The sequence below is a fragment of the Macaca mulatta genome, chromosome 17 (assembly GCF_049350105.2).
Source record: "Macaca mulatta isolate MMU2019108-1 chromosome 17, T2T-MMU8v2.0, whole genome shotgun sequence".
NCBI classification, from domain to species: domain Eukaryota; kingdom Metazoa; phylum Chordata; class Mammalia; order Primates; family Cercopithecidae; genus Macaca; species Macaca mulatta.
Genome location: NC_133422.1, coordinates 2297590 through 2321924, shown reverse-complemented (window position 1 = coordinate 2321924; position 24335 = coordinate 2297590). Strand labels below are relative to the sequence as shown.

Sequence of the window (24335 nt, the reverse complement as noted above, 5' to 3'; positions counted from 1 at the left end):
TCAGGTGATCTACCCACCTTGGCCTCCTAAGGTACTGGGATAATAGGTGTGAGCCACCACGCCTGGCCCACGTTTTCTGTTTATGTTTTATATTCCTGCTTTCTTTTGTTTTTGTCACATCAAAGTTTTACATTTTTAAAGCAGTTCTTTTTATATATGATACCTGTCTGTTGTCTATTCCATATAAATTTATACAGATATTGTCCTATTTTTTCCTCTGGCACTTTTGTTGTTTTTGTTTTTACCTTTAAATCTCTGATTTTGGAGGAGGGATTATTGTGGTTAAAAAGTACTTTTACATCTACTCTTTCTAAAAAGCTTGTGAAGGTGTTTTATAATGTAGGTTTTGTTATTATTCAGGTATGGTGAGGCCAATAGATCAGGAGGCAATTGCCACTGAAAAGATAGTTTGTTACAGTGCCAAGAGAAAGGGGCCCCAGGATAGGAAGCACCATGTGGGATCCAGAGCCTTTATTGTGGTTCCTGTGGGGAAGGCAGGGTAAGCAGACTTTGGATTGGCTGGCTCCAGGAATTGCAGAGGACTCAGGTGTCGGGGCTATCTCTAGTTGTCTTATACCTGGTTCTGCGACAATGAAGGCAGAGGACTGCTGCCTTCTGGAGTATAAAAGGCAGAAGAGGTGGTTCTCAGTGTGGGATCTGGAATGTTTAGTTTGTGTATGAAAGATGTGCTCCTGGGTGAGTGGTTTGCTGTCTCTTAAGAGCTGGCTAGCCCGGGGAGGGGCAGTTTCTCCCCAGATAGTGAAGCCCCAGATGCCAGAGCATCAGGAATATAGAAAATAAGAAAATAGGGTTGGGTGTGGTAGCTTATGCCTGTAATCCCAGCACTTTGGGAGGCCAAAGTGGGCGGATCTTGACGTCAGGAGATTGAGACCATCCTGGCCAACAATGGTGAAACCCCATCACTACTAAAAATATGAAATGAGCCGGGCATGGTGGCATGTACCTGTAGTCCCAGCTACTCGGGAGGCTGAGGCAGGAGAATTGCTTGAAGCAAGGAGGTGGAGGTTGCAGTGAGCCAGGATCACAGATCACGCCACTGCACTCCAGCCTGGCAACAGAGCAAGACTCTGTCTCAAAAGAAAAGAAAAGAAGAAAATATGGTTGATATAGAAGGGTGCCATTATTATTTCAGTTTTCAGAGTTGGAAACAAATTGGAGAAATTATGCAACTACCTAAGGTCACATACTTAATAACATAGGAGTAATTTAGGCCGGGCGCGGTGGCTCACGCCGGTAAACCTAGCACTTTGGGAGGCCGAGGCGGGCGGATTATGAGGTCAGGAGACCGAGTACCATCCTGGCTAACACGGTGAAGCCCCGTCTCTACTAAAAATATAAAAAATTAGCCAGGCGTGGTGGCAGGCGCCTGTGGTCCCAGTTACTCTGGAGGCTGAGGCAGGAGAATGGCGTAAACCCGGGAGGCGGAGCTTGCAGTAAGCTGAGATTGCGCCACTGCACTCCAGCCTGGGCGACAGATGGAGACTGAGTCTCAAAAGAACAAAAAAAGAAAAAAAAAAAAAAAAAGAAGAATTTAAACTAAAATCTGGCTATTCCAGTATCCAGCTACTTTCCACTATAACTTGCTACTCATAGTTGGGAAGAATATAATTAAAGCCCTGAGTCATCAAGCACACTTCTATTTCTAGGAGATACCTACTACATTTTAGAAGGATTTAAACATCGTTAGATGTTTAAAGTTTGGGTACTTAAAACCAGGGGACGCTATAGCACTTACAGTGCCTTTGCACGCGTTAGAAGAGAACACCCCTGCCTGTCTGGTGTCAGCCTCATGAATTTTGGCTTTTGATTTCCCCTCAGCTGGGCACCTTTGTTCAGTTCACAACATACTAACCATACCCCTCATTTAAACGGATTCGGTGCCAGATACATGAAACCTAAATTACTTAATTTCACATTTCTATATCAGAAAATTCAGCAATGTTTGTATGCAATGATTTATTAAAGAACAAATAACTTTTTTGGATTCTGTGTAAAAAAATACTAGTAAACATAAATCTACCTTTTTCTTCATTCATTCAGGAAATATGTATTTAGTACCTACTATATGGCAGGTAGTACTCTAGAGACTTGTAGTATATCTCTGAAAAAATGGGCAGAGTTCTGTCCTTGCAGAGCTGCTTTTGAGAAGGAGGGGGACAAGTAATAAACAATGAGCAGGGTGAGAGTTGTAAGTATTGGGCGGTGGCGTGATAGGGCAGATGGCAGTATTGAATAGCACAGTGAGGGGAGGCCTCATTTAGAAGGGAATTGATGGATATCTGAGATAAGAGCATTCAGGCCCAGAGAACATGGTACGTGTCCTTGCCATGTTTCAGTAACACAAGAAGGCTACTGTGGCTGGGGTAGAATGAGCGGAAAGGAGACTGAAAGGAATGGACCAAGAGGGGGCCAAAATGACAGAGGGCCTTGGAGAGTGTTGAAATGACTGTGGCTTTTACTAGCAGCCCGGTGGGGACATGATCTGACTTGTGCAAGGCTCACTCTGACTGCTGAGCTGAGAATAGATGGGATAGGACGCGTGCCAAAACACAGGCTCACCTGGTAGAGGCTGTTGCAGCATCCCGGCCGGAATAAGGTGGAAGCAGTGAAGGTGGTATGAAGTCATCAGATCTAGTTTTTGGAAACTACTAGTCAGAAGTTAGTTTGTTTTCAATATTGGCTAAAAACATTTTATTTTATTCTTCCCCAGACACAAATCTTTGTTTTAAAACCTCACTGGAAAAGTGTATATTTAAAGGATACTTGAAACGTGTCTGTAGGCGCAGCACAGGTGACTCATGCCTGTAGTCCAGCCCTTTGGGAGGCCAAGGCGGGAGGATCACTTAAGGCCAGGAGTTCAAGACTAGCCCTAGCTCTGGTGCCTTAGTGAGACTTTGTATCTTTTTTTTTTTCTGTGACTGGCTGTGTCACCCAGGCTGGAGTGCAGCAGTGCGATCTCAGCTCACTGCAACCTCCACCTCCAGGGTTAAGTGATTCTCCTGCCGTAGCCTCCCAAGTAGCTGGGATTACAGGCGTGCACCACTATGCCCGGCTAATTTTTGCGTTTTTAGTGGAGACGGGGTTTCACTATGTTGGCCAGGCTCTTGACCTCAGGTGGTCTGCCCACCTCGGCCTCCCAAAGTACTGGGATTACAGTTGTGAGCCTCTGCGCCCAGCCAAGACCTTGTGTCTTTTTTTTTTTTTTTTAAGAAAAAGGAAATGTGCTCGAAGAGCCCCATGTTCTTGTCTATTTTCTCTTTTGTATTTCTTGAGAAAATGTTGTAGACGGCCATTAGAAAGCAACATCTTAGTGTTCCTTCGACAGGATTTATAAAACTAGTGTTTAGGATAATTTTGCATAAAAGTTGGTTTCTTAATGTATTGTCTCTATTTGCACAAGCTTTGCCACAGGAAATCTACAGAGAGTTGTCCAAAGGTAAAATACATCATTACCATGACATTCTCATGATATCTTTTGTGACATTTATAGTGAATATGTTTAACAAAAATTCACTTCACAAGACGGTCAGATGGAAGACTCACTTGATATGTTTGAAACGTTTGAAACATATGTTGGTTACTCTGGAAGAAAAGAGAAAAAGATCAATGTCAAAATAACCTAATGCTAATAGCCTCCTTTTAGTCTGTAATACTTTTAAAATCAAGCAGAACAGAACAGCTTTGTGTTCTGGTGGAGTAGGTGCTTTGCCTATATGGTTTATTTTAAGAGCTAACATTTAAAGGCCTCCTCCTCCTATTAAAGATATGAATTTCTTCTAGGCTCTAGTTTGCGTCTGTTAAAATGTATATAGCCATAAGAAGGGATACCAGAGAAGCTGTTTTCATTCATTAATACCTTGTGGTAAATTTATTTATCAAAATGGCTAACTATGCACAAAGGCTCTATAGACATACAGATGAAAAAAGTAGGAATTGAAGCAGCTGAAGGCATGGGCGGTCTGAAAATAGAGATTAGAGAAGTTCAAAAATATTTCACAATTAGTTTTTAGTTAGCAGCAAATCTAAATAAAATAGTCAAATATTTTAGTATAGATATGGGGAGCTTATATATGTTGGATGTTGGAGAAAGCTTGAATATATACATAAAGTACAAAAGAAAACGTGTTGGGTATAAGAGTTGATCCCTTCACTTTATTACTGAAAGTATTGCTTTTTTTTTTTTTTTTTTAAATGAGACGGGGTCTCACTGTGTTGCCCAGGATGGCCTAGAACTCCTAGGCTCAGGTGATCCTCCTGTCTCAGTCTCCCCAGTAACTGGGATTACAGGTACATACCACCATGCCAAGCTAAAATTAAAAAAAATTTAAGAACAGTATTTTAAATAACTCTTCCTGAACTCCTAGATAGGCAAGTTGCTTTTTGATAATACCAATTCTTTGCTTTTGCAGTTGTTGCATTGGGATATATTAAGTAATTTATTATTTTTCAAATATGGCAAGTATTTCGACATATTCAACGATCTTTAGGCAGAACTAACTTATAAATTATATTTTGGAGGTTGACTCTCCTCAAAATTAACTTCTTTTTTTCCTCCTCAGAATGAACTGACAGATACACGTGCAAAATTCCACGTACTTTTTCTTTTCTTTGTGTCTGCAATGTTCTTCATCAGCGTCCTCTCACTTTTCAGCTACCACTGCTGGCTAGTTGGAAAAAATAGGACAACAATAGGTAAGTAGGTTAAAATAAATTATAATTGCTTAGGACAATGACCATAAATAAATATGAAATCTAGAGAAGGACAGGGTCAGATGATAGAGAAGTGTAAGACAATTCTGAATCCGGAATTGGTGGCATGTGCCTAATAATCCCAGCTACTCAGGAGACAGAGGCGGGAGAAGCCCCTGAGCCCTGGAGGACAGCCGAGACAACATAGGGAGACCCAGTCTCTAAAAAGTAAAAATAATAAAATAATTCTGTAGTAAAATTAATTTTGACTGGATGGGAACAATGGTTTTATAATAAAGTTCATTATTTTGGAGAAGGTTGAGGAAATGAGATTGACTTTTTAACATATTTTCAGTAACGTGTTATGTGGAGAACTATTTTATAAATTTTAATAAATAAAAACTTTCCTGCGTTTATACAGTGTCATTTCAAAAATTAATCTGTGAGAGATCGGGCACAGTGGCTCACACCCGTAATCCCAGCACTTTGGGAGGCCAAGGTGGGTGGATTGCTTGAGTCCAGGAGTTCGAGACCAGCCTGGGTGACGTGGAGAAACCCTGTCTCTACTAATAATACAAAAAAAACTAGCTGCAGTCAGGCAAAATTGCATCGTTGCATTCCAGCCTGGGCAATGAGAGTAAGACCCTGTCTCAAAAAAAATTAATCTATGAGAGATAGACAGTAGATTTACGTGCTTTAAGGAAGTTTGTTCTCAAACAAGAAAACCCTCACATCCTCAATTACAGCTTATCTTTTAGCTAAAACATAACAGTGTATTTCACGTATATTCTTTTTTTTTGAGACAGAGTCTCACTCTGTTGCCCTGGCTAGAGTGCAGTCGTACCGTCACAGCTCACTGCAACCTTGACCTCCTGGACTTAAGCAGTGTTCCCACCTCAGCCTCCCAAGTCTCTGGGTCTACAGGTGTGTGCTACCACACCCGGCTAATTTATTTATTTCTATGGAGATGGGGTCTTGCTATGTTGCCCAGGTTGGTCTCAAACTCCTGGGCTCAAGTGGTCCTCCCACTTAAGCCTCCCAGAATGCTAGGATTACAGATGCAAGTCACCCTGCCCAGCCCATATATATTCTTTACTTTTCCCCCACAGTTAAACACATTTAACTGGCATATGTTCCATGACTGAAGCTAAGGAGTAGTGCTTTTGACATACCTCATTATTTCCATCTTTGTGTCAGTTGTCAGTATATGTATTGTATCACTAGTATTAGCATTTATTTCTCTTTTTGTTTGATCATTTTAAAAAATGAACATATAGGGGGAAAAGTAAGGTATTCAAGTAATTGGACAAACATTCTCTAAACAACAGTGGTGGCATTGCTCACTGAACTGTTGACATTAGAAGCCCTGCTATGCTATAATTGAAATATTCATGTATCTGCTAATATACCAAGACACAGAATAAGGATTTTTATGGTAATGTTTTGTAAAAAGTTAAAATCCACCTGCTAGATTAGAGCCATATATCTGCCAGGTAAGTTGGAGGGAAACAGTTTTTAATTATAGAAAGAATAAGGGATTTGGGGTGAGACATGTAGATGCTTTAGTATTGGATCATTTTAATGTTGTGTTACTGAGCTGTCTTGTAAGTTATGGTGGGCTTCCAGTGTGAGGATTTGTTCCTTCTCTTCCAGTTCCATCATGCCTTCATCCCTTTTCCATGTAAACAAAATTTCTTATCCCTATTAACTAATTTTTTTTGGTCATCTTTGTAGAATATTCTGCTATCTCTTTACCTTTAATTGAAAATGACAGAAAGGCAGCCTACAGGCAAAGTGCAGCCCTTAAGTTCTCCCCAACCAATAAGATCTATGTGAGCGATTTCACAAAGAAGACCAGATTTTCACAAAGAAGACCAGATTTCTTCTGGTCAAAACTGATGAATCTAGTGGTAGTAGGCCCATTTTCCCACTCGGTATCAGTGAAATGGAGCTAAGCAGGGGTGGACTGCGCAAGATAGGGCATGGATTTAGATAGGGTGTGGACACTGTCTTGCCAGTCGTGCCTTTTCTGTTTCCTGCCCAGCCCCCGTAGGTATGTGAGAGACTGGCATTTCTAGGGAACCTGCTGTTGTCTTAAACAATCTTTTTCAAACTTTTTTTTTTTGCCAGTGGCCACAGTAAGAAATGTAGCATTTCGTATCGTGACTTAGAACTTGCACAAATATTTATAAAATTATATAAATAAAATAAGCAAAAGTTTCACAAAACCTGTTTAATCTCTACTATATGCAGTGTATTCTGATATTTTCTTCTCTAATGCGGGTTGCAAGTCACTCAGTTGATTTTGTGGTCTGTTAAGGTGTTTTAACCCACACTTTGAAAAAACACTGCTTAACACACCACTTTTTTACAGCTTCATCTCCCACAGCCCTGGTCTTTAGCTAGTTCTCCACTGCTACATTCAGATGTTTGTTCTTGGATCTTTTGAGGGTGTCTTATTCTGCTGCATCACCTCTATCTTCTTCATAACCGTCACCTACCCACCTTGAGATCGTTTACCCTCATTTAGTGAGTTCCTGCATTTAAGCTAATTTCATTATCGCAAACAGGCAAGCTAGTCCCTTTGATTCTGAGCTTTTTTATTGCTTAGAACTGAAGAGCCTCTGAAAATGAAATTTTAAACTTGAATATGTTATTCTCTGTTTATTATATTCTAATATACTTCCTGAGTCTTCTATTCTCCAACAGTTTTCTCCTAAGTTTTTCTTTCCCTTCTGGTTTTATTTCTCACCCATGTCCATTCTAGATCCTATGATAAATGACTTCAACAGCTCTTGACAAAAACAGCTCCTTACGTCTTTGGTGCCTAGACTTTCTCCCATTATTCCTTTGCTAATTCATGGCTCTGGTTACCCAGCCATCCTCTTTATCCCTGTGCACAGTGGGGCTGTTGAAAGCTGTTGAAGGGTCTTCCTCCGTAAGGTTTGCTATAGCTACAGATTTAAGATGTTAGGCCTCATTGAGGGCCTTAGCTCTGTTAGGCAGTAATGTCACATGTTTCTGGTCAGGTCCCTCACCTACTACCCAAGACGGTTATTCCAGATTTTCATAATTCTCCCACTCTCCTTACCTATTTTATGAGTCCCTAGTAGAAAAATTAGAAGGAGTCACAAGTAAACTCTCATCTTCACATCTTTATAGCCTCATACAAACATTTCTTCTTTCACACCTATCACTCTCACCTGTCTCTAGCTTCTGAGGAAGAAAGATGTCTTTTCTGGTATTCAAGGTGAATCTTTACAACTTTTCTAGACTCCTTCCCATCTCTTCTAGGATTCCTTCTTCAGTTTTTAGTTTACTTGTTTATATCAGCAATCCCTCCCAATGCCCTGGGTTCTTATCCTTAGCTTATAAAACACACTGAAGTGCATTCTATTTTTAAATTAAACATTTTTTGTGAAGCCTGTATCTTTCTCCAGACCTCACTCTACATCACTTAACAACCAAGCTTGAAATAATGGTCTGGTCACCCTCAGCTTGCTCACCTTTCCCTACAAGCACCCCCAAAGCACATATATGCCCCCCATCGAGACAAAATTAGCTTCCTTCACCTTTGTGCTCCCAGTACAACATGGCTATGTTAGCACTTACTACACTGTAATTTTGCTAGACTCTAGGTTCTTCAATAGGAATTTTATCTAATTTATCTTTGAATCCCAAATATCTGGTACAAAGCTATCAGGAACATAGTAGGAAATTCATAAATAATGAGTGAAGTTGAAGCCAAGAGATAGTGGAGCACACAACACTAGATTTTAAGTAGTATTTGATAATTATTTTGACATGTTACTTTATAAGGTTGATGAAATATTAAATGTGTTATTTTTTTCCAAAAGAAGTTTCAGAAATTTATCTTTTAATTGCAACCAATGTATTATTTATTTTAAATTATATTTATAATTTTTGATGTCAAAGATATAAGCAAGAAAATTGGTACTTTCCATCCCTTCTATAATTTTTACACAGATTAATTAGTTTATATATGTATGTATATTTAACAGAATCATTCCGCGCACCCACGTTTTCATACGGGCCTGATGGAAATGGTTTCTCTCTTGGATACAGTAAAAATTGGAGGCAAGTCTTTGGTGATGAAAAGAAGTATTGGCTACTTCCAATATTTTCAAGGTAATTTATAAAATGTGGGTCTCAGGGATTATGGCATCTGTGGCGGTCTTTTTCTGGTTAAATGTCTTCAGATTTAGAGAATATAATATATAATGATATTCTTATAGACTTTGAAAACTCAATTTTTTATACATAAAATATTTTTCATTTTTTAATTAGATAAGGTTAAGGAGAGTTTATATATTTGAATGGAAAGTAGAAGAAAAAGATGATTTGCTAAGAAAATAAGATTTTTTTCTTCAAAATGCAAATAAGTTGTTTGAAATAAAGAATTATAAAAATGTATGGTTATTAGCCACAACTTCAAAGATCCTATCACAGAAATGAATTACGTATTCTGTTGTGTCCTAAATCAGAGAAGACCAACGACGTATTGCAATTTTACCCCAAATGTAAATGAGAGTGTATTCTTGAGATGATTGATAGTTTCCATTTCTTTCCCATTTCCATCCATTTTAGGCAAGCTCTGTATCAAAGTCATCATAAAGAAGGAAAAAATATTTGAAGATTGAGTGACATATTTGTAAGAGTTACGAGTTTTTTTCCCTAGATTAACTGAATTGCCTTTTTTTGGTCTGAAAATGACTTATTTGCTTTCATTTTTTAAAGACATTTTTGCTTGGTATAAAATTCTAGATGTTGGCCAGGCACAGTGGGTCATGCCTGTAATGCCAGCACTTTGGGAGGCTGAGGCAGGTGAATCACTTGGGGCCAGGAGTTCAAGACCAGCCTGGCCAACATGGCGAAACCTGGTCTCTACTAAAAATACAAAAATTAGCTGGGTATGGTGGCACACACCTGTAGTCCCAGCTACTTGGGAGGCTGAGGCACAAGAATCGCTTGAACCTGGGAGACAGAGGTTGCAGTGAGCTGAGATGGTACCACCACATTGCAGCCTGGGCAACAGAGCAAGACTCTGTCTCAAAAACAAAACAAAACAAAAAATTTTAGATGTTGCTAAATGTTATGTTTCTGGGTTGCATTTTTATAATGAGAAATTGTGATAACTCTTATTTTTGTTAGTCTATATATAATGTTTTTTTCTATGGCTACTTTTAAGACTATCACTACTTCATGCAATTTGATTATGATATATTGATCTAGTTTTCTAGTTTCTTGTGCTTGGGTTTAGTTGAACTTTTTGGATCTCTGGTTTTAGAGCTTTAATCAAATTTGGAAAATATTGTTAACCATTATTTCTTTTGTCATCTCCTTCCCCTATTACTGTGGGGACTCCAATTACACGTGTCATCAGTCACTCACAGTCCTCCCACAGCTCACTGGTGCACTGTTCATTTTTTGTCTGTTTTCTGTGTTTCATTTTGTATAGATCCTATTGCTATATCTTCAAGTTCATTGATCTCTTTTGTATACTTTATCCATTCTCATGTATTCAAGATTTTCCCCCTCCCATTGGTTGGAACACAGATTACTTGTTTTGAAATTATTTTCTCTAAACAGAAATTTTGAAGTTATTTTCTGTAAACAGCGAATTATAAGTCGATAGGATTTTGTTGTTATTTTTAGTTTTCTTTCCTTTAAAGATGTTCCATTATCTTCCGGTCTGCATTGTTTCTAATGAAAAGTCAGCCTGACTTTAATTTCTTTATTTCATTGTTTGTAAATTACTATCCTTTCCCCTCCTGTAGCTACTTTTAAGATTTTATCCGTATCAGCTGGGCGCGGTGGCTCACGCCTGTAATCCCAGCACTTTGGGAGGCCGAGGCGGGCCGATCACAAGGTCAGGAGATCGAGACCTTCCTGGCTAATAGGATGAAACCCTGTCTCTACTAAAAATACAAAAAATTAGCCGGGCATAGTGGCAGGTGCCTGTAGTCCCAGCTACTTGGGAGGCTGAGGAAGGAGAATGGCGTGAACCCAGGAGGCGGAGCTTGCATTGAGCCAAGATTGCACCACTGTGCTCCAATCTGGATGACAGAGAAAAAAAGATTTTATCCTTGTCATTGGTTTTAAGCAGTTTGATGAGTTCCTTGGTGTTTATCCTCCTTGGGGTTCATTAGGCTTCTTGGATCTGTAAGTTTATAGTTTTCATCAGATTTGAATAATTTTCATCAATTATGTCTTTATTTTTTTCTGCCTATTCCCCTCTTTCCACCTCCTCCCTGACCAGCTTTTCTGGTACTCTCATGTATACATATGTTAAATTGCTTGATAGTGACCCACAGGTCATTGCTATTTTGTCCTTCTCTGCCATCTTCTTTTCTCTGTTTGCTTCATTTTGGTTAATTTCTACTGCTAATATCCATAAGTTCACTGATCTCTTCTATAATGTCTAGCCTGCTGGTAAGCTTTTCCAATGAATCTTTCATGTAAGATTTTAAAAATATTTATTTATTTATTTATTTATTTAGAGACGGAGTCTTGCTCTGTCACCCAGGCTGGAGTGCAGTGGCGTGATCTAGGCTCACTGCAACCTGTGTCCCCTGGGTTCAAGCAATTCTCCTGCCTCAGCCTCCAAAGAAGCTGGGATTACAGGTGCGTGCCACCACACCTGGCTAAGTTTTGTATTTTTAGTAGAGACAGGGTTTCACCATGTTGGCCAGACTGGTCTCAAACTCCTGACCTCAAGCAATCCACCCACCTCATCCTCCCAAAGTGCTGGTATTATAGGCATGAACCACCGCACCTGGCCCAGATGTATTTTTCAGCTCTAGAAGTTCAGTTTGGTTTTTTTAATATCTTACATTTATCTTTTCATTATATCTATTTTTCCTTTTAATTCACAGGTACATTGATAATCATTTTTAAAAAGTCTTGTTTGCTAATTTTCACTGAAATTGCTAAGTTTCTGATCTTTTTCTTATTTATTTATTTTTTTTTTTTTTTGAGACGGAGTCTCGCTCTGCCGCCCAGGCTGGAGTGCAGTGGCCGGATCTCAGCTCACTGCAAGCTCCGCCTCCCGGGTTCACGCCATTCTCCTGCCTCAGCCTCCCGAGTAGTTGGGACTACAGGCGCCTGCCACCGCGCCCGGCTAGTTTTTTGTATTTTTTAGTAGAGACGGGGTTTCACCGTGTTAGCCAGGATGGTCTCGATCTCCTGACCTCGTGATCCGCCCGTCTCGGCCTCCCAAAGTGCTGGGATTACAGGCTTGAGCCACCGCGCCCGGCCAGTTTCTGATCTTTTTCTATTAACTTTTTTTTTTCTTAGCTATAGATCACATCTGTGCTACTTTTCATGTCCAGTAATTTTTGATTGGGTGGTGGACATTTTGAATGCTACTTTGCTGCCTGTCTAGATTGGCCTCCCGAAGGGCTAGGATTAGAGGCATTACTACTGCGCTTGGCCTGAAGCTTGTTTTCAGCTTTATTACGTTGAGTCCAGAGTAGTACTTTCTCTAGGGCTAGTTTAGCACTCCAATAAATGTGGAGTTTTTACCAAATCCATGTGTTCAGTGAGATCGCCCCAGTCAAGCTGGGCAAATGTGAATGCTTCCCAGTGCTGTGAATTATTCATCGTTCATTATTCCCAGTTGTTCTTTTCCTGGATTCACAAGTGCAGCTTAGTATTTATCAGAAGACTCAGGTACACCACAGTGCAGATTTCTGTAGCCATTTCTCTGCATATCTTGCTCTCTCTCAACTCTGTCCCATAGATTTAAGCCACCTCAGCCCCTCTTTTTTTAGACAGAGTCTCACTGTCTCTCAAAGTGAGACAGGCTGAGTGCCCAGGCTGGAGTACAGTGCTGCAATCTTGACTCACTGCAACCTCCGCCTCCCGGGTTCCAGTGATTCTCGTGCCTCAGCCTCACTAGTAGCTGGGATTACAGGCGCATGCCACCACACCCAGCTAGTTTTTGTGTTTTTAGTAGAGATGGCATTTCACCATGTTGGCCAGGATGGTCTTGAACTCCTGACCTCAAGTGATCCGCCTGCCTCAGCCTCCCAAAGTGCTGGGATTACAGATGTGACCTCCCGCACCCGGCCCACCTCAGCCTCAAAACTCCCACCTCTGTCATCTCAATTCAGTGAAACTACCTTGTTCTGCTTGTTTCCCACCCCCGTAGTGCCAGGGCCCTGGTTTCCCACCCCCGTAGTGCCAGGGCCCTGGTTTCCCACCCCCGTAGTGCCAGGGCCCTGGTTTCCCACCCCCGTAGTGCCAGGGCCCTGGTTTCCCACCCCCGTAGTGCCACGGTCCTGGTTTCCCACCCCCGTAGTGCCAGGGCCCTGGTTTCCCACCCCCGTAGTGCCAGGGCCCTGGTTTCCCACCCCCGTAGTGCCAGGGCCCTGGTTTCCCACCCCCGTAGTGCCAGGGCCCTGGTTTCCCACCCCCGTAGTGCCAGGGCCCTGGTTTCCCACCCCCTGTAGTGCCACGGTCCTGGCAGAAAGCTGTGCCTTGCTTGGTTTTGTTTTCTTTTTTTCTGAGACCACAGTTCTCTGCTGCCTATTTTCTAAAAAAATAATTTTGTACTGTTCAGTTTCTGACTATGTACAGTTTACCAGTTATTCCATCTCTCGGCGAGAAGTAAAAGTCTCTGTAGTACACAATTTTGATGTGTTTAGATAATATGAAAATAAGGCATAAGTGTGCTCTTTTTAGAACGTAAGCTTCTTGAAGGCAGAAAGTTTCTTCTCTTTTGTTCACTATTTCCTATATCCGTAGTACTTAAAATAGTACCTAGAACATCATAGGCATTCAGTAAATATTTGTTTAATGAATATTGTTGAATAAATAAATATGTGGAACTTACATCATGAATTTCAGTTTGAGCCTGAATGATCTCATAAATGATTATGATAAGCAGGTCAGTTACTCAAATACTTGAATACCTATGCTTGGGGTGCTATACTAGGCATCAGAATCTTAATAGGCACAGAAGACATTGTTTCTCAATGTATGTAAATTGTAAGAGAAAAGGGCTTGTGTCTGCAATGGAGGTATTAGTCTGTTCTCACACTGCTAGTGAAGACATACCGGACACTGGGTAATTCTAAAGGAAAGACGTTTAGTTGACTCACATATGGCTGGGGAGGCCTCACAATCATAGTGGAAGGCAAGGAGAAGCAAAGTCACATTTTATATGGTGGCAGACACAAGAGTATGTGCCAGGGGAACTCCCGTTTATAAAACCATCAGATCTCGTGAGACTTACCCATTTTCACAAGAACAGCACAGGAAAAACCCACCCCCACGATTCAGTTACCTCCCACTGGGTCCCTCCCCTGACACATGGGAATTATGGGAGCTACAATTCAAGATGAGATATGGGTGAGGACACAGCCAAACCATATCAAGGTAATAACACCTAAGTTAGAAATCTTAGGAATTACTTCCTTATATGACAAGTTACGATAATTTATGCCATGTCTCTGAAAAATGGGTGTTAAATTTGACCATTTTGATTTAATTTAACATTATTTAAATTATTACTATTTTTCATTATGCAGCTTGGGTGATGGTTGCAGTTTTCCAACTCGCCTTGTGGGGATGGATCCAGAACAAGCTTCTGTTACAAACCAGAATGAGTACGCCAGAAGGTGTGCTTCTTGTCCTTACGCTTTTCCATATTCATCATAAAGCAAACCGTGTACATGTGTTGTGTGTACGTCTTATGAGTAAATACAGTAGTGATTTAGTAAACCAGCATAGTTAGGGAAAGAGAAATTTAAATTTTTTAACTGTGGGTTAATAAAGGTATATGTGCTAATAACCATGATTTTTTATTATCTAAACCAGAACACTTAAGAGTAGGAGAGAGAATGCTTGTTTAATAATAGTTAAACCAGGATAATTGCATAAAGCTGGAAATGTCTGGGCAAGCTGGGAAGTAACTAAGACCTTTCAAGATTTTATTAGATTGGATTATGTCAGTTATGTTTTTTCAAATAAATTAGTCATTATACTAATCACCATTTTATTTTGATAAATTTTAATATACTATCAAAATAAGAATTCAAAAATACAGTTTTTTTTTTCATTACTTCATCTTAGAGGAAATTTTCCCATAATATTTGTGTGGCAAGTAAACTTTCATACATTCAGTGTAATAGTTCATTTTAAATGAAATTTTAAAGAAGCTAGAGATACTTCTGTCCAAGTAAAACATTCATAATTTATTCATTACAGAAATAAGTTGTAGGAGAAGAGGAATGATAAGTTCTAAACTAGCATATTAATATTGGAAGAACCCTAAGTCTTAGAATGTAGCTTAATGCCTTAGACCTTTGAGCTCTAACATTTGTTAGGGTTCTGGCCCAGTCACTTAAATTATGAGCCTCAGTTTCCACCTCTATGAAATCGGGATAATGATACTCACCACCGAAGGTTATTTGGAGCGCTGAGATAATGTATATAAGGTGCCTGGCATCGTGTCTGGCCCATAATAGGGAACCAACATTTATTAGTTTCCTTTTCCTCTTCCTTTCCTTCCTCCATTCCCTCCCTCCCTGGATCTTTTAGCTAGAAAAATAAGTCTACGCTAAATCACTGAATCATTTTTTCCCCTTAGATCTAAACTGCAGAGGTAGAAAGCAGAAAACTTGGGAAATGACAGGTAATTGTTTTGTACTGGCCACAGACATAGATCCCCACCTGTCCTTGCACTGCCTATGGCTCCCGATTAACATATTAAGAACAGTTCAGACTGGCCTCTGAAGCTTTTTAGATTTTGACTAATTGTTTTCATTGGCAGCGTTGGAATACAGATTCTTGGGTCTAGAGAGCCATTTAATGGGGGGTTGTGGGCATATTTTTATTTTGAAGGTAGTTTTTTCAGAGTACTAAGATCTCATGAGTTGCCCTCACATATTTAGGAGAAGGAATACTAATTTGCTGCTTATTAATTTATTAAGTATCCACCATTGAGCATTAAGCTATTTATTAAGTTGTTTGCTCTTCTTTTCAGTAGTGGCTCAAATCAGCCTTTTCCTATCAAACCACTTAGTGAATCAAAAAACCGTTTGTTGGACAGTGAATCTCAGTGGCTGGAGAATGGAGCTGAAGAAGGCATCGTCAAATCAGGTAATAGTTCTCATTTGAAACACTGCTTTGGTTCAAATGAAAAGCATGAGATATAATACATGTGGAAAACTCAAAATAATGTAACATTTTAAAAATACTAAAATATGTGAAACTTTTAAATATATGCTGGGCACGGTGGCTCACGCTTAGTAATCCCAGCACTTTGGGAGGCCGAGGCAGGCAGATCACGAGGTTAGGAGAATGAGACCATCCTGGCTAACACGGTGAAACCCTGTCTGTACTACAAATATAAAAAATTAGCCGGGCGTGGTGGCGGCACCTGTAGTCTCAGCTGCTTGGGAGGCTGAGGCAGGAGAATGACATGAACCCGGGAGGCGGAGGTTGCAGTGAGCTGAGATCGCGCCACTGCACTCCAGCCTGGGGGACAGAGCGAGACTCCGTCTCAAATAAATAAATAAATAAATAAGTAAAATATATAGGGTGTTTGTGGTTCTTAGTAGCTTCTATGAGGAAGGGATAGAGCGAGGAGAGTATAGTGGGTCATGTTTTTTTCTGTGCAACTGCAGGTTTTTGTTAACCCAGCCACATACTTCCCCACACAGATGTGGAAAGTTCTTTTGGCGTTGGCTGTTCTGAATAAGCAACGTTATTCTTTTTTTTTTTTTTTTTTGAGATGGAATCTCGCTTTGTCACCAGGCTTGAGTGCAGTGGCACAATCTCTGCTCACTGCAACCTCCACCTCCTGGGTTCAAGCAATTCCCCTGCCTTAGCCTCCCAGGTAGCTGGGACTACAGGCGCCTGCCACTGCGCCCGCTAATGTTTTTTGTATTTTAGTAGAGACGGAGTTTCACCATGTTGGCCAGGATGGTCTTGATCTCCTGCCCTCATGATCCACCCGCCTCAGCCTCCCTCAGTGCTGGGATTATAGGCATGAGCCACCGTGTCTGGCCAGCAATGTTATTCTTTAGGGTCCCAGCTTTTGCTTAGTTGACAATAATTCTTGAAAAGCATTGCATTCTTTGCTGCCTTAGTTTAAAAAGCATTGCACACTGGCCGGGCGTGGTGACTCACGCCTGTAATCCCAGCACTTTGGGAGGCCAAGGTGGGCAGATCACACGGACAAGAGTTAGAGACCAGCCTGGCCAACATGGTGAAACTCCATCTCTACTAAGAATACAAAAATTAGCCGGGTGTGGTAGCACATGCCTGTAATCCCAGCTACTCGGGAGGCCGAGGCAGGAGAATTGCTTGAACCCGGGAGGTGGAGGTTGCAGTGAGCCGAGATGGCACCCCTCTGCACTCCAGCCTGGGCGACAGAGTGAGACTCCGTCTCGGGGAAGAAAGAAAAAAAAGAGCACACTGAATATATTTTAACCTTTTTTAGGTGACTCTTAATCATTTATGAATTGAGGATTCAGGTATGGAATAGTCAGCAAAATTGAAGTGGGAATTTTCATCAGACCTGGGTTTAAAATACTGTCTGGCTACTTAACTAGCATTACAGCCTAAAACACATCTGAGGTAATTTTTAATGATAATAGTAATAACACTGTGGTTATCTCCTTGCACTATAGAAAAGTGGTTTTGGGTCAGGCACAGTGGCTCACACCTGTAACCCCAGCACTTTAGGAGGCTGAGGCAGGAGGATCACTTGAGCTCAGGAGTTGGAGACCAGCCTGGGCCACACAGCCTATCTCTACCAAAAACTTTGGGAAAAAATTTTTCTAGGCCTGATGGCATGTGCCTGTAGTCCCAGCTACTCAGGAGGCTGAGGCGAGAGGGTTGCTTGAGCCTGGGAGATTGAAGCTACAGTGAGCTATGATCATGCCACTGCACTTCAGCCTGGATGACAGAGCAAGACCCTGTCTCAAAAAAAAAAAAATGGAAAAAGAAAAACGATTCCAGACATTTAGCTCCATTTGTACTAACTGTAGCAAATACCCTAAATACCCTTAAAAACACTGTTAGAATTTCTGAGGTTTTTTTGTTGTCTTGACTTTTAGCAGCATTTAAAACATTCTCTTAAATTAGTATCTTTAGGATCTTCATTAGGATCATTACACCTTTTGTATAAGGTCAAGGAAAAATCCCGAAGTTTAAGGCCAGCCTAGGCAATACTATTGAGGCCCATCTCTAAAAAATAAAGCTCTAGGGTAAAGTTCATTTTGCGAACTTCTTAATTATTGCTGTTTAACATCTTTAAAGCCAGTGGGTATTTCCACAGGATAAACATAAAATCAAACTTTTGACTCCTAATGTTAGCTCTTTACTTCTGGGTTCTATAAGAAGACAAATGGTTGACACCATAAGCCTATTTTGTATTTACATAATAGTCATTTTTGCTGTAATCAATTTTTACCATTTAGCCAGAAACTTAATACTTCTTTTTTTTTTTGTCATGTCATACACAATTATGTGCTTACAGGGACAAATAACCATGTAACAGTGGCAATAGAAAATTGAGTACCACTTGTTCATAACTAACCATTTGAATAAGAACAAGGTAAGACAGTGTAAAGGTAATCCTTGAATAAATGTAGCTTATTTTCATATTTCATAATCTTTAAACAATTTGCAGTTCTTTTTTTTAGTCTTTTTAATTGTATCAGCAAAATTAGGCAGTACAGGAAAGACTGGAATGTAACATCTGCCAAAATCTCATTTTCTTTATTCCTTATAGCACAATCTTAGTAACTATTTGTTGGTAAATTAATGAAGAAACTAATAAAAATAGTTTAGGACTGGTATGTGGACCACTGGCCTTTTCAGTAAACAGTACCTTATTAATTAAAGAAAAAAAGGTGGCCAGGCAAGGTGGCTCACACCTCTAATTCCAGCACTTTGGGAGGTCAAGGTGGGAGGATCACTTAAGCCCAGGAGTGAGAGACCAGCCTGGGTGAGATACTTAAATTTGTATAGTGAAACCTCATCTCTACAAAAAATAAAGAATTAGCCAGGTTTGTGTTGATGCACACATGCAGTCCCAGCTACTTGGGAGGCCGAAGTGGGAGGATCACTTGAGCCCAGAAGGTCGAGGCTGCGGTGAGCCAAGATGGCACCACTGCACTCCAGCCTGGGTAACAGAGCAAGGTCCTGTCTCAAAAAAAAAGAAAAAAAAAAAAAGCGACTTTTGTCCACTATTAAGGAAATTCAACCCAAAGAAAAATGACCAAAGACTCTAAAAAAGAATTAAGAGGTTTATTTATGTTATATGGTTTGTAAAAGACACAGCAAGAGAAGATTGCTAAGTAGTAAATTACCACAAACATGGAGCTTATCACATTTATCATCCTGTTCCTGTATAACAGAGTTTGTTTTTCTAAAGGCGTCTTATCTGGAGTGTCAGCTAGAGGAGTATCTGTTTCCTCACTTGTGGGCTTGTCCTCAGCAGTTAGGCCCTTGCAGAGCACCTTGAGCCTGCGTGCAGGGCTGCAGCCAGAGCCTAAGACCCAGGACAGTCAGATCACAGGCACTCAGGGTGGTGGTCACGTTGGGCAGAGTGGCTGCAGTCAGAAGAGGAGCTGTATGACCCGCATGTGGTGATCGTAAGCCAGGTCCATGTCACCGAGAGCTGGAGCTGTGGAGTAGTGCTTGGTGTCCAGACAAGCCCGCAGTCCGAGGTCCACGATTCTTCTTAATGTGGGCGGAATAATTGCTGATGCTTGTGGTGGTTGAGAATCCTCAGCTGCAGTTCCTTTAACAGTTGCTGTGGGAAGTTTTCTACATCTTGCACCAGTCTTAGGACAGGTGTAGGTGGACCAGATGTCTTCTCAAATGATGTCCAAGTTAGCAGTCTGGGAGTACTGAAAGATTCTCCCTTTTAAAATACTCTTTTGATTGATTCAGGGGAAGAAAGTAATACCCGCTCATTTACTGCTACAAAAATCTTTATTATTATAATATTAGTAGTGTTAAGGACTTACTTATATTCCATCTTGTTATATTAGTAGCTTTGTACCTTAGCCCACAGAACCATTTAGTAAATATTTTCAGAAATAAAAAAATCGTTTTAACCAACAATGTTTCTTTTTTTGTAGGTGTATGAAAACATTATAGACTGATATTTTCAATTTTCATTTGGAAGAAAATGATCAATGGAATGAAACAATTGAAGTATAACAGAAGATATATTTTTTAAAAAAGAAGCTTTGTACAGTCCTGGGATCCACAGACGCACTGCTCCAGAGCGGAACGATGCCTTAATCTTAAGTGTCCATTTGTGCAGCATTGGCTTCGGGCTACAAAAGTGACTTAACGTTATTCTGGAAATAATACTCACCTGTTATGAGATGCTATAATACGAGCTGTCATCACATTTTAACATGCATATGTATTTTTTGATACCTGAATTACATTATTAGAATTAGTATCCATATACATTTTCACTCTAAAAACACAAGCTTAAAAACTTGAAAGTAAAGTACATCTAGGACAAATGGTGGCTGAAAGTGAATAATATTCAAATTACTGTTGCTTGTACTGTATAAGGAAAATGCTTTTTTAAATTGGGTATTTGCTAATTTATAATTACTATTTTATACTTTTCAATATTTTTAATAACTTTTATTGTTGGCTATAACAGAAGGATTCAGATATCTAAATATCATTTAGAACATAGAACACATTGGTCTAATTCATCGAAAGCTTAGTTAGAAGCATTAATACAGCCATGTAGTGGAACAAGTGCCCAAGGCTTAAAGGGAACTCGGCAGGATAAGAACTATTTTGGGTTCTCTCTGCTATTTTATAACTTTTGTTGTTGAACTTTCAGGGGTGTGTACACGGGCAGAGAAACACAAAGGTACATGTGCTGGAGAAATACTGGACACAGTAGGAAGAAGTTTAAGTGTCCAGAAGAAAAGATAAGAGGAATATTGTAATCTGTTAAAAAAAGAATAGTTTGAGTTTTAACAGTAGTTAGAATAAAGCATGCTGTTGACTTGACTTTCAAATTTCAGGGTAGGTAATGACTAAAAATTACTTTGAAACTTTTTTACAGTAATACTGTAACAACTTAAACAGTGACTTAAAATGCAATTCAAACTAGGCAAAAAAACTTTAGAATAAGTTTTCCTCCTGGCTCTTAGTTGGAAAGTCTAACCTGAGTGGTCATTTTACATTCCCAGTCTCTGAGAAGTGGATTCTACTCTTAGATGCACAGTCTCAAGTCTGACTTTCTAACAGCAACCCCTTTATGCCTAGAAACATTTCTCCTTTTTCCTTTTAAATCTAATCTAAGCGACAGGAGTTGTTGCATTAACTCCAAAGAAAAGTACAGAATAAACAATGTCGAAATGTTACTCCTCATTTTCACCTTTTAGTCAGACACACACACCCCCACCCCCACCCCCAAATAATCGATTGCTTCCCGTTGGTGGGTGGAGACGAACCTCAGCAGCACCTGTGAGTACTACAGGTTGGAGTGTCCTGTGTAAAATGGGACTGCAGGGGAGGGAGTGTTGTGAATGAGTTGGACTGGATGACTTCTAACATTCTGCGATGCCTAATTTTGCAAAATCACTTTTCATTCACCCAGTAAATTTTTTTCTTCTTTTTTCCAGGCAGTCTTGCTCTGTCTCTCAGGCAGGAGTGCAGTGGTGGGATCTTGGCTCGCTGCAACCTCCACCTCCCGGGTTCGAGTCTCCTGCCTCAGCCTCTCAAGTAGCTGGGATTACAGGCTCACGCCACCAGGCCCGGCTAGTTTTTACATTTTTAGAAGAGACAAGGTTTTACCATGTTGACCAGGCTGGTCACGAACTCCTGACCTCAAATAATCCACCCGCCTCAGCTTCCCAAAGTGCTGGGATTACAGGCGTGAGCCACCACGCCCGGCCCCAGTAAATTTTTTGGAGTACCTTCTATATGCTAAACAATACACTAGGAATAGCTCCGTCATTTCCTAGTACAGCATAAATTTTATGGTTGCTACTGTAGGTTTATAATTTGTTGTTTATAATTTGGTCTAATTTCCATCAGATACTAATAATAGATTTTAAAAGGAGGCAACTATTTTTCTTTGAACCAAAGGAATGAGTTAGCTTTGAAAACATAGTTTGGAATACTATAGTATGGATTCTTCTACCTTTGTTTCAACTCCTTAGTCTTAATAATCTCGATTCTAGCAAACTAGAATGAGTTAAGAGATAATCAATTATTGCTGGGCATGGTGGCTCATGCCTGTAATCCCAGCACTTTGGGAGGCCGAGGCTGGTGGATCACCTGAGGTCAGGGGTTCGAGATTAGCCTGGTCAAAATGGCAAAACCCGCTCTCTACTAAAAATAATAATTAAAAAAAAAACCCAAAAACTGTCCAGGCATGGTGGCACACTCCTGTATTCCCAGCTACTCGGGAGGTGGAGGCAAGAGAATCACTTAAACCCAGGAGGTGGAGGTTGCAGTGAGCCAAGAGTCTGGTGCACTCCAGTCTGGGTGACAAGAGTGAAACTCCATCTCAAAAATATATATATATCAACTACCAACTAAAAACATAACTTCAGTTTGGCAGTTTGCATATTATAAGGAGATAAATGTTTAAACATACTTGACTACTTTCAGAAATGTTCTCCTGGTACTTTTTGTGAGTATTTCTACATTCAGATCAAAAGATTTGCATGTACCTGGCTAACGCCAAGGAAACTATTTTCTTCACTATTATGCACTTTCATGGTAGTATAGTCTTTCTCAGTTCTTTTACTTTTTGTTATTTAACATCTTTAATATAATAGCACAGCAAACATCTTTTCAGAAATTTTCAGTTAAAGCCTTTGAATTATTTATCTTTGGTTTAATTTACAGCCAGCATTTTGCCACATTCTAAATAATATTTAGCTGAACTGCTTCATGCGTATTAATGACCATTCTAGCAAAGGCCTACAAGTGGTGTGGGAATCAGGGAAAGGCTGCCTCTTTGGTATTTCAACTGGTATTGATTATTGCTATCAACTATTTGGGGAGAAAAAATCAAAATGAAGCCCTGTCAAATTTTATAAGTACTATCTTTGGTCCTTCAAACACTTGAACATTTGTGATGACACCTTAAGAAAAATGAAGTTCAGGTCTTACCATTGCCATTAAAAACAAATTAGGAGACGTGGTTTACCTGGGAACAAATTTACTTGAATATTCAGTACCTGAAACCATGCCAAACCAAAGAGCAGCTGCAGTACATTAGTTATTTTAAATGAACAAGTTTACAAAGTTTATTTTCATCTATACATAAGGATGATTTTTTAAAAACTTTTTACATATTAGTGGTTATGATCCAATGTGTCATGAGTGAATTTAACTGTAAGGTGGTTTAAATCAAATATGCAATGTTTACTTGAATTGTATTTCTATTAGCAGATTTTGACTATGTTTACAGGACTGTTTAAATTAAGGATTATCAGGCATGTGAGATCGCCTTTCAGTTATCTTTAAAACAGATGTATATTAAGGGCTTAGAGTTAGGCTCTACATATTCTGGGCAGTGAATAGGCAGTAACTTACAAATAAGTTTTGCTTACCTTTTGTTTTAGGGACTAGCACTGCTATCAATGGAAAGTATTTTTAACTAATCTGTTATTAAGAAAGTCATATTTTTGCATTTCAGCCAAAATAAAGACCATCTCTGATAATCTGTTAGAAACAGATAATACATGTCTGAAATCCATATGTTTCATATGATCTAAACTGTATTTTCCAATTTAAATTAAAATGTAATATAGATTCAGAAAGGTTCATATTTTTCTAATGACTTCATTCTATATTATTTTGTTAGGTTGCATAAAGAAGCAAGGAATTGCACTTGTATTAAAAGATGAAGAAAGCTATTAGGTATATTTGTACATGACTGCAAATGAGTCTATGCCTGTTTAAAAGAAAAGATGGACACTATTTTAAAGTGAGCTTTAATATGCTTTTATATAAACAAATTTGAAGTACAGTTTAGTTTGGTTGTGTTTACCTAACAAGTACTATAAGCCGTGTATTTGTTCTTATTTGTATAATCCTAGCCTGTGACTTAATGTTGACGCTTTGCTTTGTCTTTTGGCTGGCCTAACCTACATTGACATGTACGCAGAACATTTTACAACTTTTTTTTTCCAAAAGTCATAATGAATTACTTTATTAATAAACAAATAAAGTCTTGTATTTGAAGTGTTTTCTTTGTTATAAAGTGGTATTTACCAAATGAGAGAATAACCATTATTTTTATCAACTTGAAAATCTGGTAAAATAGTGCTTAGAGAAAGAGATTGGCTAATAGTTTAGGGAAACCACCTTTAAGATAGGTATTATTTTAGTGCAACAAAATTGTAGTTTACTTAGGTTTATTCAAAACCTAAAGAGTTTAGTGGCTTTTTACTGAACATAATTTAATTTCAGAAGTCATTTAGGACCTTGAGGACCTTCAGATCACTGTAAGTTGTTGAATTGTGATTGTTAAAATGCTGAATAATTAATAATTTCATTATGTAGAATTCTTTTATGGCATCTGTGTTCCAGTGCCCTTCCAAAGAGGCCAAGTTTGTTACTGAAGCCAATTAAAGATTTCA

At 39.5% G+C, this 24335-nt stretch overlaps 1 protein-coding gene across 5 annotated transcripts in view; it reads left to right on the top strand.

Annotated features, from left to right (window-relative positions):
- Positions 1-23931, top strand: part of ZDHHC20 (zinc finger DHHC-type palmitoyltransferase 20) — an 88526-nt gene extending 64595 nt beyond the window's left edge. The window contains exons 8-13 of one of the 5 annotated variants that reach the window (XM_015120725.3): positions 4581-4713; positions 8733-8859; positions 14265-14354; positions 15722-15837; positions 18224-18301; positions 19836-23931. In XM_015120725.3, coding sequence (XP_014976211.2) covers positions 4581-4713; positions 8733-8859; positions 14265-14354; positions 15722-15837; positions 18224-18261 — 504 coding nt within the window. In that variant the 3' untranslated portion in view covers positions 18262-18301; positions 19836-23931. Of the gene's footprint in view, positions 1-4580; positions 4714-8732; positions 8860-14264; positions 14355-15325; positions 15377-15721; positions 15838-18223; positions 18302-19835 lie in introns of those variants that run through there. The other 4 variants (XM_015120726.3, XM_001089163.5, XM_015120727.3 and 1 more) reach the window with 4 other exon arrangements.
- The last annotated feature ends 404 nt before the right edge of the window (positions 23932-24335 follow it).